We start from the raw sequence: 14934 nt of genomic DNA on the forward strand, positions 1-14934 counted from the left end.
CTTATTTAATAATTTCAATGTCATGGCGAGTAACTCTGTCCTAGACCTCGGCGCTTTTCCTTATGACTTCACACTTTTAAGAAATATCTGTCTATTTCTATACTACGAAACTCCTTTTTGTCAGAAATTTTCTCTTTTCGGCGGCCACCGTCGAGAACTGCCGGTTGCGCGCGGTGCATGGCGGGAGGACTTCTAATTTGCATGGAGGGGCGGGGCGGGGCTGGCCCCCGTCCTCCGCCGTCCCAGAGTTCCCCGGTGCGCTGGCGCAGGCGCACTGCCGCCCTCGCCCGTGCCGGCGGAGGAAGATGGCGGCGGAGCGCTGAGGGGACGGGACCGGGCCCCCCGCTCCGCACCGCCGCGCACCGCGCCAGGAGAGCCGAGGCGCCCACTGCGCTCCGGGCCCGGCCGCCCCGCTGACAGCCCCTCTCCATGGCCGCGGGGCCGGCCCAGGAGCCGCGTCCCCGCCGGGCCTGCTCGGGCCGTCCCGCTCCCGGGCCCCGCCGAGCCTGCGGCCCGCTGAGCCCCGGAGCCTGGCCTGGGCCCCGCCAGGCCTGACCCGCCCTCCGCTCGGGAGGCGTCTGGCGCGGGAGGCCGGGGTGACAGCCCCCGGGGAGAGCGGGACCGGGGCAGCTCCTGCCTGGAGCCCCGCACCGAGCAGCTCCCGGCGCGGGGCTTCTCCCCAGCCCCTCGCAGGCAGCGCTTGACTCCCGCCCCGCAGGCCCCTCCGGAGCGGCCGCCTCGCCTCGCCCGTCTCTGTTCTGTGGAGGAGGAACGGCTCCTCCGGCCCAGGTCAGCTTCACCAGCGCCCTTCGGCTGCCTGCCACCGGTGTCAGGATGTCCGAGAACCAGGCGAACGCCAACAACCACCACCCGGCCAACAACAACAACAACGGGGGCGGCGGGGCTGCCGGGGGAAACAACCGGGGCGTCCGCAACCCCAACCTCAACCAGAACCCCTTGATCAACGTACGCGATCGCCTCTTCCACGCGCTCTTCTTCAAGATGGCAGTGACCTACGCTCGCCTCTTCCCGCCCTCCTTCCGCCGCGTCTTCGAGTTCTTCGTCCTCCTCAAGGTGAGGGGCAGCATTGTGGGGAGCAGTGGACATTCCCCTTGCTAGCTTGCAGTTGGGCGCTAAGGCATAAATTTCCTTATACGCTCAAAAAAGCTTGGCTCTGCTAGAGCCTGTGTTTGGGACGCAGCCCCAAGCTGTCCGCTGAGCTCCCGTGGGCCTCTCTTCTGTGAGAGAGACGTGGATAGTCGTAACGGTCTGTGGTGGTCCCCACTCCAGCAGAGCTCTGGAAGTAAAAAGGAAATCACAGAGCCAATTCGATGGGCAGCCACGCTGGCGTGCCTCAGGTCCGTGAAAGATTTCTGTTTCCGAGCAGTCACTTTTATTGGTTACGTTGCATACGTGAGAGATTTGATTGTTGGTCTTTTGTTGGAGTCTTGTCTTTTCTTTTCTGGAAGCGATTAGCGTGCAACTCCATTTTAACTTTGTTTCTTTTTAGCAGTCAGCGCCTTCAGCTGTGCCTGCGTGCCGTCACGCCTCCGTGTAAAGTCCCACCTGCATTCTTGTTGGTGTGGGTGCAGGATTGGAGACCCACAGAGGGGTCTCTGAGTGTCTGGGGGTGAACTCCTTATAGGTTAAATCCTGCACCACGAGTTCCAGGGCACACGCTAATGCTTCTCGCCAGTGCCAGTGTGGGAAAGTAGAGTGAGGGGAAGCGGGGAGAGGAGCTTGCCGGGTGACAAGAGCATGCTTCTGCTCTGAGTTTCCTAAATTCAGCCACTTAAAGCAAGAAAACCTTTAGGACAACTCGTCTTGTACTGCACATACACATTTTCTCCCCTTCCCAATAAACGTTCCAGGTTTTAACATCTCTCTCTCTCTTTTTCTTTCCCCGTGGTATAACTGGAGTCAGGCAGACAGGGACACTGGATGGTGCGAACGGCGAGGCTGTGAGGCAGAGCGAGTGGCCCGGCTGGTAGCGGTTTCTGCTGCTGTCTGCTTTGGATCAAAGCGCTCCCGAGGAAGTGAGAGTACTCACAGGGCGTCTGCAGAGAGCAGCCTGCCGTCAGGAGGCAGCCAGGCTCCAGCCTGAGCTCTGCCTGCGGGGTACCGGTAGGAGGTGAAGTCAGAGACCCTGGTCCTGCGTGCTGCTCTTCACAGAGTCCTGAAACTGTTCGTGGCTCTGCTGGCTCCGTCGTGGCCGCTCCTGCGGCGCGGGAGGGCTTTCCTTCCCTTCCCTAGTGTCTTCCTGTGCAGCTCTTCTGCAGAGGAGATGTTTACCAGTCTGTTTATTCACAGCAAATAGGTCAGGAATGACAGGGAGCAGGGACAGCGAGATTAATTAGGAACGAGCATCTCAGTGCAGTTGGAAAGTGAGCGTTTGAAACTCAGCTGTGCTGCTTATTGTGCCGGTGTTTCTGGGAGCTTTCGGCTGTGAACTTTGGACAGCGCTGGGTAATGTCACGCTAGTTTTACTGTCTTTGCTACGGAACAGATTTTATTAGTCCACTTTGTTTTGCTGTGACTTTATCGCTGTTCTTGGAGTGAGCCAGGGCAAGGGAGCGGTGGTGCTCCGTGCGCCCGGCCCCGCCAGGCCAGCTCAGGCTCCGCCACGGCAGAGTCCGTACCTTGCAGCGGCGCGTGGCGGGTCTGAACACGGAGCTGGCGGTTCTGCCGTGGGTTTGGGTTGTCCTGCTCTTGTCACGGCTTGTCTTTTGTCGCGGTTCGCTTTATTCTGCCTTTGTCGAGTTGGGCAGTCTTCTCTGGGCTTCAACAGGGAACACTTTGTGCTGAGGAGGGGATGGTTGAACGCCACGGATGTGTTTCTGTTTCTTTCGTTATGCTTTGGAGCCTCGTCGTGTGCTGGCGCTGTGTTTGGTCAGTGTGCCTGCGGTGCAGTCGTTCTGGGGACAGCGTTGGTTTGCAGGATGTTACGTGGCACTGGAGCCTGCGTGCGTGACCTGTGCTTTCAGCAGGGCACGTGTACTGCGTGGGTATCGGTGGCAGCTCCGAGCTTGTTCTTGCTGCTGCGGGCCGCTTTATTGTTGATGCAGAGACCACCAGGGTTGTCCACTTGCAAACCCATTTGTCCAGGTTAATCCGGTGTCTTTACGGGCGAGGAGGAGATGGTTAAACCTGAGCAGCCTGTAAACAGGCCAAGGCTGGTTGCGCTGACGGTCTCTGCTTTGTCTCTCGCTCTCTGTAGGCTCTCTTTGTGCTGTTCATCCTGGCGTACATTCACATCGCCTTCTCCCGCTCGCCCATTAACTGCTTGGAGCACGTGCGGGATAAATGGCCGCGCGACGGCATCTTGCGGGTGGAAATACAGCGCAACTCGAGCCGAGCCCCTATCTTCCTGCAATTCTGCGGTGTTGAGAAGTTCCCGGGAATGGTCGTTGAATCCCCAGCTGAGGAAGAAGAGGAGGAAGAGGAGGAAATGACTGTGGACATGTTTGAAAACAGCTCTATCAAGGTAAAGTCGTGTTCCTGGCGTACACAGAAGGTGATGGGGACCTGGGTGCCGGTTTGGGGAGGAATGGTTTGTTAGAATGTTAAGTGTGCCACAGTCCTTCTGTGATCACCTGGGAGCAGAGCCTGTTCCTTGGCGTTTCCTGGATCTCCACGTTAGCCACTGGTGGTTTAAGACAGAAAGTAAAGCCTGAGAAAGTGGCCTCTTTTGTTCTCCTTCTGGTGGTGGAGGCCTTCACCGGAGCGCAGAAGATGGGAACTGAAGTAACTGCTAACACGGTTTTCCCTGCGATGCTTTTCCGACAGTTTGAGCTGGATATCGAGCCCAAGGTGTTCCTCAAGCCGTCCCGGGTGAGCAGCACCGAGGCGCTGACCCACAACGAAAGCCAGGAGTTCTCGTTTAGCGAAGCGGCCACTAAAGGTATGCAGCCTCTGAGGGAGACTGTGTCCGAGTTTGAGATGCTAGCCAGAGCAGGTAAAGACAACTTATGCTGCTGTCTGTGCTCCCTCCTTCCCCTGCCCCGTGCTCCTTCCCTGCTTGTCTCATTCCTTCCCGCTTCCCTGGGCACGTGCATAGTAGCTTTAAACGTCTTCCCTGGTGCGTTCGCCTGCGGTTAATCCTGTCGATACTAACACCGCGTCCGCAGCAAGATCTGCCCTTCAGTTGGAGGGAGGCTGGGAGTCGGGGGTCGTCTGGGCTGTAAAATTTGCCGGAGCCTGTTGCTCTGGCGTCGTGTTTCTGCAGAGACCAGCGCCAGATCTCTCAGGTGAATGGGAAACTCCCTCTTCTGAGCAGCTTGCCATCCGCTTGAGATCTGCAGGGATCCTCCTCGCCTTAACCGGGTTTGGGCTGGATTTTGGGTCTCTGAGTCAACCCCAGTGCTTGGAGTAGCTAATTAATCGTGAAAGCCACCGAGCAAGTTCTAGTGGATTGCGAGATACGGCGTTGCTGCTCTGCATCGCTCAGGATATCATCCTGCTTTGTCCCTCCCCTTGTTCCAGCGTGACTCAAGCTGTTAATGCCTCGTAAACCGTAGAGGGAAATTTAGTGGCTCTGCGTTATTTAAAATGGAGTTCCAGTGTTGGATAACTTCTGTTTCTAGTGGTTAGGGAGGAAATGTATTAAAAAAGAAACATGGCGATTGGATTCTTATTTCATTTGCCTTTTTCACCTACACTTTTGTCCCTGGAAAGACTGGACCGGTTTGCTCGTCGGAAGTACCGGATGCTCTGGTTGTGGAGGACTGGGAGACTGGATGCTGCAGTGGCCCTGCTCCCTTGGTCTTGCGTTGTTTTTGCTTGATGCCAATCCAGAACTAATTAGTCCTGACTTTAAGATCATTAAGTCACATGCGACTAAAGAGCAGTAAATATTTTTGGTGCGATACCTTTATTAATAGTTGCCTAAGTTCTGCGAGAGAGTCACGTTGCGTGGTGCTGTGTGCGCTGACGGGCTGTGCCTCGATTTGCCGAACGCCTGGTTGGAAACGATCCAGCAGCGTGGTGGGGAGAGAATTGTGCTGCTTCCCAGCGCAGTTAAAAAAATTCAGCTTTTCAAATGCGTCCCAATTCGCCAAACACCTGATTTTATTGTTTTTCCAGGTTTCTTATGCTGTAAGTACACCAAATTTGATGTTTAGACAGAATCTTTTACCGTGGAAAAATGTTTTATGATACAAAGGAGGCAATTCCTTTGTTGATGTTTAAACACTTTATTTTCATTTCAGTTTAAATCTGTTTTATAATGGAAACAAGAGGTGAAACAAACACACCAGCCTGTGTGTGCTGCCTGGGGAGGGGGATCAGAGGCGGGGAAGTAAAGTGGGCGTTTCTGTTGCTGTGAGTCAGAAGAGACAGGAACATATCTTTCAAGTTGTACTGTTTTAGCTTTTTTGCTGCCTTGTTGTGAGATGCCCAGCAGCTGCCTCCCCTCGCCTCTTGCAATATACGCTCTGACAGTTGGAAAGATCGGGGATTAAATTGCTTGGCTCCAACTTAAGCAGGAGGTTTTGTCCTTTCAGAGATGGTGTAGCAAAACGCATATATTTTGGACCTTTCTTTAAAAAAATCAAGGAAACTTCAGGCATCAAATTTTTTTGGAAAGCCGTAGTTGCTCCTGCCTTTAGATTTGAGATTTGTAATCTCAGCAGTGACCTCTGTCTCCTGAGTAGCACAGTGCTCTCCCCCTGCTGAGTGTTTACGTGGTGTTCAGCAGGTGTACAGTGTGTTTTCCTGCTGTTTCCTAAACAACATAGAAAGCAGAAATTGAACACAGCGAGAGCGAGTGGTCTAGGGCTTGCCTGGCAAAGATGCGGGCGGACTCTGGACAACGCTGATGGGGTTTGGAACCACTGCCCTGATGCTTTCCCAGAAGTTTCACGTTAAGGACTGATGTCGAGGGAATGGGCTGCAATTTTGAAGAATTTGTATTGATTTGTTTCAAATTGGTTGAAGGAAGCCTGGAGCGAGCCTGTGCTTGCAACAAGATTCTCTTTTCCAGAACGTGTTGGGAGGGAGGGAATCCAGAGGTGCTGTTTTTTCTTGGTGGCGGTTTGCAAACCCTGCTGCTGAGTCTCCCTCCCCCTCTCTCGCAGTGTGGCCGCAGGAGGAGTACATCGTGGAGTACTCGCTGGAGTACGGGTTTTTGCGCCTGTCCCAGAGCACTCGCCAGCGCCTCAGCATCCCGGTCATGGTGGTGACGCTGGGTGAGTGAGGGAGCCAGCCCGCTCTGGTGCAGGGGTGGGTGAGCGCTCTGCAGAGATACCTATGCGCAATTTCCTCTTTAGTCTTGCGGAAACTATTTGTAACAGTTGATGGCGCTCATTTTCCATCTAGGAGAGCTTCTTTGTGGAGTCTTTATTGCTTTAGTAGGTCACACCTTTCCAAGAGGAGCAGTCTGAAATGGTGGAGCCTGTTTCACCGAGCTCTAATGTTACGTCAGGCACAGTTTTCTCCCTGAGGAAGGAAGAGCCTCATGGTACTGAAGATCCAGGCTCAGTGTGGAGCAGCAGCGGCACAACGTTAGAGCCCAGTGGCAAGAGCAATAGCGTCAGGGATGGTGCTGAGCAGGTCTGCTTGGCCCTGCCTTAACGTACTTTTGTGCCCCTGTTAGCACCAGCAGACCATTTTCCTGGAACAGCATTCTCTTCTCCTGGCATTTGCTCTGTTAAATGCTAGGTCAGGTCCGTGGTCTCAAACCTCTTCATGCCTGTGAACGTCATTGATCTGTAATGAGCTGTTGGTGCAGCGATCGGACTAGATTTCACTGCGTGCTGCTAATCCAACTGAAGCACAGCTGGGCTGGAGTGTTAAGTGGTTATCCTGTATAGGTGCTGGGCAGTTTCCATGTTAAATAGCTGTTTACTGACCTGAGTTTTCCAGTTCAGCTAGACAAATTCCTTCATAAATATCCTAGTCATTTACTGAAAAAATATTTCTGTTTACACTTCCTACTGTGCTTAGGTTTGGGTTATTTTTATGAGCTGTTCAGTGTTTGTACAGCAGAATGCAGTACCAGCTTCAGGAGGTGGAACTGAACAGCCTCCATCAGCACCCAGAGCCGTGGGCAGGCGTAGAATCACAGAATGGTTTGGGTTGGAAGGGACCTTCAGAGGTCATCTAGTCCAACCCCCCTGCAAGGAGCAGGGACATCTTCGACTAGAAGGTTCTAGTCTAGGCATTCGCGTGTCCCGCTGCAGGAGGGTGCGTGGGGACGCTGGGCCCCAGCGGTGTCGTGCTGAGGCCAGCCGATGGCTAAAAGGCCTCAGCCTGGCCCTCCGAGTCTGACCCAAGCTTGTTTCTCTGGGCCACTAGTTGGGGTGAGCCTAGGGAGACAGTCCAAGCCTAGAAGGCAGATTCCCTCTGTCTGTGCCGACAGAGAGTGTGACAGCACTGATGTGATTCTAAGGCCTGATTGACATTAGCATTTTGACAGCGTGGCTAGATTTATCGGGGTGTGACATTTTCCCTCCCAGTCCTGCCCAGTTTAGTTACACTGCCAGAGGTCCTAGCGCAGACACAGGTTTGCTGGGAACTGAGTGCTGAGAAGACCTCTGGGGCTTAAGGTGTGAGCAATCTGAATGTTTTCTTTGTCTCCTCTCTAGATCCTACCAGGGATCAGTGCTTTGGGGACAGGTTCAGTCGCCTGTTGCTGGACGAGTTTCTGGGTTATGATGACATCTTGATGTCGAGTGTCAAAGCTTTAGCTGAAAATGAGGAAAACAAAGGTAAGGCTTGGAGGAATCGCTTTCAGCACCTGTGCAGAGCAGCTGATGTTTTTTCTGTGGATGCATGAATATCATCATCTGACAGTTGATTAATCTCTAATGCAGGGAACAGTTCCCTGTCTTATGTAGAGACGTTATTGTCAAGGACAGAATGAAACAAGCAGGAGGGGAGAGGTGTCTGCAAACGTGACTTCCTCCTGCCTTACTGCGCTGCGTAACAATAAGAGTGCTGCCGTGGGGAGGTGTTGCCATAGATTTGCGTTAAATCATATTTCTTTAGAAGGCACTGGAAATTTGTTCTCAGTGTGTGGCTTAATCACATGAAGCTTGTGTGTCTGTGTTGTTTTTTTTTTTTTCTTCTACAGGTTTCCTTCGCAATGTGGTGTCTGGGGAGCACTATCGCTTTGTCAGCATGTGGATGGCGAGGACGTCGTATCTGGCAGCCTTTGTCATCATGGTCATATTTGTAAGTTGGCAGGAGCCAGGCATTGCTGGACTCCGAGCCCTGAGCTCTCATCTGCTTTTAAAGCTAAGCTGGTGGAGTAGGAGGTTCTACTCTGTTGGGTTTTTTTTTTTAATTAATGTGGGTTCTGAAAATCCTAACAGTGAGACAAAGAGAGGAGGTGAGATAGAATGAAGTACTGGTTTTGTTGTCAAAAGGGAGATTCGTGTCTGAGAGTCTCTAAGGGCGGTTAAAACACTCAGGCTGCCAGCGCACAGGGTGCACAAGTTTGTCCTCGAAGACTTTTAAGAACAGGCCTAACTAATTTGCCAGGAGTGATCAAGATAGAACCGAGTCTCCTGTGATTATGTGTGAGACGAGGTGATTACAGATAAGTGTTGGACAAGACCCCAAGTGATAACTAAGCCTGTGTTCAGAGTCTTGGGTGACTGTCTCCCCTTGTGCCCGACTGTCCGCTGGTGCAGCTCCCTGTACAGCCATACTGTGGCCAGTGGGAGACGAGGAAATGCGTGCTGGGTGGCTGTTGGAGAGGCGTTACGAGCCGCTGGGAGGAGCACAGGTGTGGGACGGGAAGAAATCCGGCCGTGCTGCTGCTGTTTGGTTTGGCCCCTGCTCAAATATTCAGAATCAGTCTCTTTACAAAGAAATTACTTACTGTTTCACTGCAGTAATACAAAGATTAATTGCTGTTTGTGAAGCCCTAATTACTCTTTGGGAAATCAGTCTGCATAGCTCAAACTAGCAAACGTGGGATATGCACAGTGCGCTGTGCAACACTGCAAGTCCAAACTCGCCTGTCCAGGCATCTGCCGTGGTGTGATTCTGAAGGTGACTCCCTGGACCTGTGGGGCTCTAACGCTGCCTTCTGTTCTCATGTTTCAGACTCTCTCTGTTTCGATGCTGCTGCGCTACTCGCACCATCAGATCTTTGTCTTCATTGGTAAGGATTTTGTAAGGCATTCAGGGTGTGCTGGGCACCGTGCTTGCTGCAGTACAGGGTATCATCTATATGCTCTTGGCTGCTGTTGTTTAGAAGGGTCCTGCACGGACCTGCAGAGGGAATATATCTCTGTATTCCGCTGTCACCGTGCTTGAGAGAGCTGTTCTGTCTCTTGACAAGTGTCAGGGACCGTGGACGTGGGTCAGTGGACTTCATGTTGCAGTGCTTGGAATGGGGAGTAACATGGGGGCGGAGGGTTTCCCGGCCCCACGTCCGCTCTGTGTTATCGTGTGTTTTCCTTCTTGCAGTTGACCTGTTGCAGATGCTGGAAATGAACATGACGATTGCGTTCCCCGCAGCTCCCCTCCTCACAGTCATTCTGGCTCTAGTCGGTAAGGACGTGAGCTTGCTCCTCGTGTGTGTGCAGCCAGTCCCATTGGGATCTGTAGAAAGCGTAACCCCCTGGTCTGACCTGGCCACAGCAGGTCGTTAGTGAGTTTGCTCATCAGAAGGCGGAAGGCTCTGGAATTTGATGGCACAGTGAGCTGCATTGTCCTTCTGGGTCCCCTGGAAATCACATAAACTGAAGCTTTGTCTGTCACTTTAGTTCATTTCAGATTCACACTTCTGTGACCGTGTTGCATTAGCACAATTTGACTGGGGAAAAAAAAACCCAAACAAACAAACAAAAAAAAACCAAAAAAAACCCCCTGAAATCTGCACTGTCCGGAGCCAGCTGATCCTCTGGCCTGCGCACTGACGACAGTCAGCAGGGAAGCAGGTTTGGCCGTAGCTGCTGCTTTGAGCAGAGCTGGTTTGTCCTGCCGTACAGTCGTACAGCCCCGGCTCTGACACGACAGATCCCTTCGCCTGCCCCTCTGGGAAGCCCGTTGCCTGTGCCCTGCAGCGTGCTGACGCCAGGTGCCCTCTGTCCTCTAGGTATGGAGGCCATCATGTCCGAGTTCTTCAACGACACCACGACGGCGTTTTACATCATCCTCATCGTGTGGCTGGCCGACCAGTACGATGCTATCTGCTGCCACACCAATACGAGCAAGAGGCATTGGCTCAGGTGAGAGCCGGCTGCGACCTCGCTCCCGCACTGCGCGTTCTCACCGCGTGTCCCGTTCTCCGGTGGGAGGCTGCTTCGGATCATTCCAAGCCTCCCAGGCAGGAGGGCTTCCACTCTTGAGAGCCTCTGTACGTCTCTGTGGGCAATGCCCTACGTGTCACAGGGTTCAAAGTGCAATCGCTTCCACTTCAGGCTTCGTGCCTGTGTCTCAGGAACCACCTCACCCCTTTTCCTGCCCTTTGTTTTGCCCTGTTGAAAGCCTGTTAATTAATTAATGAGAGTCTGCACCACCCCGTGCAAAGTGCCCCAGCTCAGAACAGATTAGGCGTAGAAATTAACTCGCGTTTCTCCTCTCCATTGCCATATCCTGATATTTATTGCCGTTCTGTCCAGGTTCTTCTATCTGTACCACTTTGCCTTCTACGCTTACCACTATCGATTCAACGGGCAGTACAGCAGCCTGGCGCTCGTCACCTCGTGGCTCTTCATCCAGGTGAGTAGCTGCCGCTCCTGCCGCGCGTCGGTGCCGCCAGCCGCGGGGAGGCAGGTGCCACCGCGTGAATTCGGTCCTGGTCACTCCACGCCCCTCACAGGGATCTGACTGCCTGCGATTTAAATTGTTGCATTGCTGATTTCAACAGCACAGTCAGTGGGAGCAAAGTGGAGGAAATCAACTGCATTTTGGGCTTTAGCAAACTTCTTATCAAGCTGAGTTTGAGTAGCAGTCTTTACGTATGTGAGAGATGGAAATGTCCCTGGTTTGGAAATGGAACAGCAGAAGGAAGCTATTGAACAGCAGGACCTTTTGGTCCTGGCTCATCCAGCTGCGTGACTGACAGCAGGCTGATGTCAACTGACTTTTGGAAGGTGTTAGGGAAGGATTTCTGTCTCCTCCTTCTGGAAGAAATCCTGCTGAGGATCTCCTCTGCAGAGGCTGAGGAGAGGGCCAGGGCTGTGCAGTGAAGATGCTGGCAAGACCAGCTCCAAATTGATGTCTCCAATATCCTGGTTCAAGCAAACCTTTCGTGTGTCTCGGGCTGTTGACCTGCCCCCTTTCTCTGCTGCAGGATGGAGACGGGGGACTGGAGATGCGCCAGAGAAATGCCTTCACCCTTCTTATTCTGAGCCCTTAAAAGGGAAGAGGGGTTGTACGCCATTGCCTGTCTTCAGAGAGAAACTATAAAAGCTCTGACAGCAGCTTGCAGGAGTCGTAGAAGGGATATGTCTTTCCAAAATTTCAGATAACCTCTTGGCTGTCAGAGCAGCCAAATTCTGCAGTCGTTGTCTTTACAGCGAGAGGAAAGCGTAGTTCTCTACATGTTGCGGTTTAACCCGGCAGGCAGGTAAACACCACAGAGCTGTTTGCTCACTGCCCCCCAAGTGAGATGGAGGAGAGAAGTGGAAGGTGGGGGGGGGAAAAGTAAAACTTGTGGCTTGAGACAGAGACAGTTTAATAGGGCAGAAGAGGAAGGTGTAAAAGAACAGGTAAAACGAGTGATGCACGATGCTGTTGCTCACCACGCACTGGCTGGTGCCCAGCCTGTTCCCGAGCAGCGGCCTGCGGCCAGCTTTCCCTCTAGTTTATACGCTGAGCGTGCTGTCGTGTGCTATGGGACGTCCCTTTGCTGTGTCCCCTCCCAGCTCCCCTGCACCCCCAGCCTCCTCGCTAGTGGGGCGCTGTGAGAGGCAGAAAAGGCCTGGACTCTGTGTAAGCGCTGCTCAGCGTTAACTAAAACATCCCTGTCTTATCTACGTTATTCTTATCCTAAATTCAAAACACAGCGCTATTCCAGCTGCTAGGAAAACAATTAACTCTATCCCAGCTGAAACCAGCACGCTGAGGTATGTCTGGGCTTGCAGCCCCAGCCCAGCGCATGACTCCTTTCCCTTTGCCTTCTCCAGCACTCCATGATTTATTTCTTCCACCACTACGAGCTGCCAGCCATTCTCCAGCAGATCCGGATCCAGGAGATGCTGCTGCAGAACCAGCAGGTAGGCCAGGGCACGCAGACCACCCTCCAGGACAACCTCAACAACAACACCACAGCCGCCCCCGTTGAGGTGGGGAGCCGCCGGCCCCACCTGGCCGCCGGGCCCTCCGGGGAGAGCGGCAGCGCAGCCGCCCTGACTCCCAGCGAGGCCTCCAGCGTCATCGCCGCTGCCACAGCCGCTTCTGTTGGGAGCAATCTGAACTGGGTAGCCGAGACAGCCGCCATCGTTACGGAAGCCTCGTTTCTGTCCGACCTGAGCGCCACCCTCCTGGAGCCAAACGTGGTGCACGAAGCCGTGGCCAACGGGCACCCTCAGGATGCCGCCGCCGCCTCCGGTTTGGTTGCCCGCATCCGGGTCAGCAGCGACCACCCGGAGACCGCCATGGGCTCCATCACCATTGAAGTCACTTCAACATCTGTGGTGGCTGCAGCAGATGTTCCCCCTGCCGCAGAGGCGGCACCAGCTGCGCCCCTCGTCCCGCCGCAGGAGGAGGGAGCCTCCTTCCCCAGCCCTCCCCTTCCCGAGCAGACTGAGGCTGTCGAGGGCTCAGGCAGCCGAGCCAAACCTAGCGGCGAGGACTGCGTTGTGAACGGCAGCGTGGCAGAGAGCCCTCCAGCCCTCGCGGAGGACGCTGGTCCGGACAGACGCTTGGGTGGCGCTCTGGGGGACCGGGGTGAAAGCGGCCCTTGCCCGGCACCAGCAGATAGTACGCCTAGCTCCAAACTTTGCCCGGAGCCGGACTCGAGGAGCCTGTCTTGAGTCCCTCGCGCTGTCGTTCTGGACTGCCAGGGAGGCGCTGGGATTTTGTTTGTTACTATTTCTCACTTCACCGTCATCCTTAACCCATGAAGTCCTCTTAGCGGAAGCAGAGCGGCTGGGACAGAGAAAAGGTGCTGCAGGGAGCTCCCCTGGGCGAAGCACGTCTGCGCTTGCGTACGAGAGAGGCCGACGCGCGTGGGACCGCCCGGCTCTGCCCCCTGCCGTGGTGTTTGCAGTCCAGGGGTTCACAAGCGTGGGCTGATTTGGGACAAACCGTGCGTGCGTGTGTGTGCGTGTGGCAACTTTCTGGTTAGCATAGCAGCTGCATGCGAGCAGGGCCGGCGTTTTCAGACCCCCGTGCGAGAGCCGCAGGAAGCAGAGGAGAAACCTGGTGAACTTTCCTTCTCCTTAAGGGGAGGAGGAGCTAGATCTGCTCACACCAGGGCAAAGCTGGGCAGCCCCAAGTAACCTGGGCAATAACCGAAGCAGAAGCTGCGGTTCGGCCTCGTTTTTTCTGCCCTTCAACTTCCCTGGGCCGGTGGGCTTGGGGGCTGGAAGCTGCCAGGTTAGAGGTCCCATCCCAGGAGACGTGCGTTTGGCCGGGCTCGGAAGCAGCGGGGTCGATTCCCGTGTTCGGCCGCCCTGGAGAAGAGCTGTCCCTTCTGCTGGGAGGGATTTGGGAGTTTGGCCGCTCTTGGACGCGTGTGGCCAGCACAAAGTGGGAGCTCCTGGTGCGGGCGCGTGGTCTCGAGTGATACCTGCTGGGAACTGCTCTGCAGCGCTGCTGTCCGTAGGCGTTTGGGACGAGGAGGACAGCAGCTCTGTCTCTGCGCACCTCTGCTTTCAGCGCCTGCCGCTGTGGGTGGTGTGGTTTGCTTTTCAGTGCCTTGTCCCCTCAACGGGACACGTTTGCGTTCAAGGTCAGCCCCATCCCAGAGGAGAGAGCGGCTTTTCACTGGCTGAGCTGTTGCATGAGATGGTTTAGCAAAGAACCAAAACACTAAAGCCAAGACATTTCAGCTGATTTTCCTGCATTTCCCTGGCAGCAGAGGTGACGCTGGCCGCGCCCGACCCCTCTGCAGTGCCGCTGGCAGACGTGGTGGGGCTGGGACGGAGACGGGCTGGGCCCGCGCGAGGCCGTGGCTGGAAGGAGGGGTTGCGCGTGTAGGTGGAGCGGGGTGACGCAGGAGCACGTCCCGAGAGGAGAGCGGCTCGGGGAGGAGTGTGGTGGACAGGGCAGCGCTGGGAGGTGACACGTGGGGCACTCGGCTCTTTGGGGGGGACACTGTGGCCCTGTGGAAGTGCCCCCAGTTTCAACCTCGTCTCCCCACGGCTGAGCAGTGTCCGTGCAGTCCGTCTCCCTTGGAGGGCTCTTGTGTGTGTTTCGGTGGCTTCCACCAGGAAAGGGTTTCTGTGTCGGCACTGCGGGGGCTTGGAGCCCCCTGCTTCGCTTTCTCTGCCCCCTCTTTTTTTTTTCTTTTCCTTTTTGTCTCAAGGGGCCCTGAGCGTTGCTCTGGGGAACGGGGAGCCTGCTCGTGCCCAGCATGTCACATCCTTCTGGGCAGGGGCCTCGAAGGCAACTGCCTCCCTGCCTCCGGCGTGGACGTGGAGGGAGCAAGGAGTTATCGTCGGCTTTTACGAGGAGCGGGTGGGTTGGAGGGGAAGGGGAGAAACAAACCAAATGATTTGATGAATGAAGAGTAGAGTTCATTCTATTTAATTAATGTACAAAATGTGTTTGTATATAATAATAAATATTATCTCTAACGGCTGCTGTGGTGTCCTGCTAGCAGTTGTGCTGGGTTCCTGCTGGACGCGGAGGTGTGAGGATGCTGCGGCGGGGGTGCGGGTGCAGCAAGTCGAGCTCTCAGTCGTTGGGCAGCCGCTGCTGCCCCGGGGAGGGCCCCGCTTGCCCCGTTACGGCTCGGAGAGGGGTGCTGGCAGGGCAGGGGGGAGCCGAGCACAAGCCCCCGTCGTGGCTGCGCTCACCGGCGTGCGGCAG

At 54.9% G+C, this 14934-nt stretch overlaps 1 protein-coding gene across 2 annotated transcripts; it reads left to right on the forward strand.

Moving 5' to 3' along the window:
• The first annotated feature begins 317 nt into the window (after positions 1–317).
• Positions 318–14704, forward strand: TMEM259 (transmembrane protein 259). 2 transcript variants are annotated; one of them, XM_086767182.1, is made up of 11 exons: positions 318–1074; positions 3218–3484; positions 3787–3955; positions 6075–6185; positions 7584–7706; positions 8072–8172; positions 9052–9109; positions 9418–9501; positions 10049–10181; positions 10575–10674; positions 12084–14704. In XM_086767182.1, the coding sequence occupies exons 1-11, from the start codon at positions 835–837 to the stop codon at positions 12930–12932; spliced, it is 2235 nt and encodes a 744-aa protein (XP_086623308.1). In that variant the 5' UTR covers positions 318–834; the 3' UTR covers positions 12933–14704. The 2 variants fall into 2 exon arrangements, with proteins under 2 accessions (XP_086623308.1, XP_010115303.2); XM_010117001.2 differs by having other exon boundaries at positions 3787–3901.
• Positions 14705–14934: the final 230 nt, after the last annotated feature.

This window comes from Chlamydotis macqueenii, chromosome 26 (assembly GCF_036417535.1).
Source record: "Chlamydotis macqueenii isolate bChlMac1 chromosome 26, bChlMac1.mat, whole genome shotgun sequence".
NCBI classification, from domain to species: Eukaryota; Metazoa; Chordata; class Aves; order Otidiformes; family Otididae; genus Chlamydotis; species Chlamydotis macqueenii.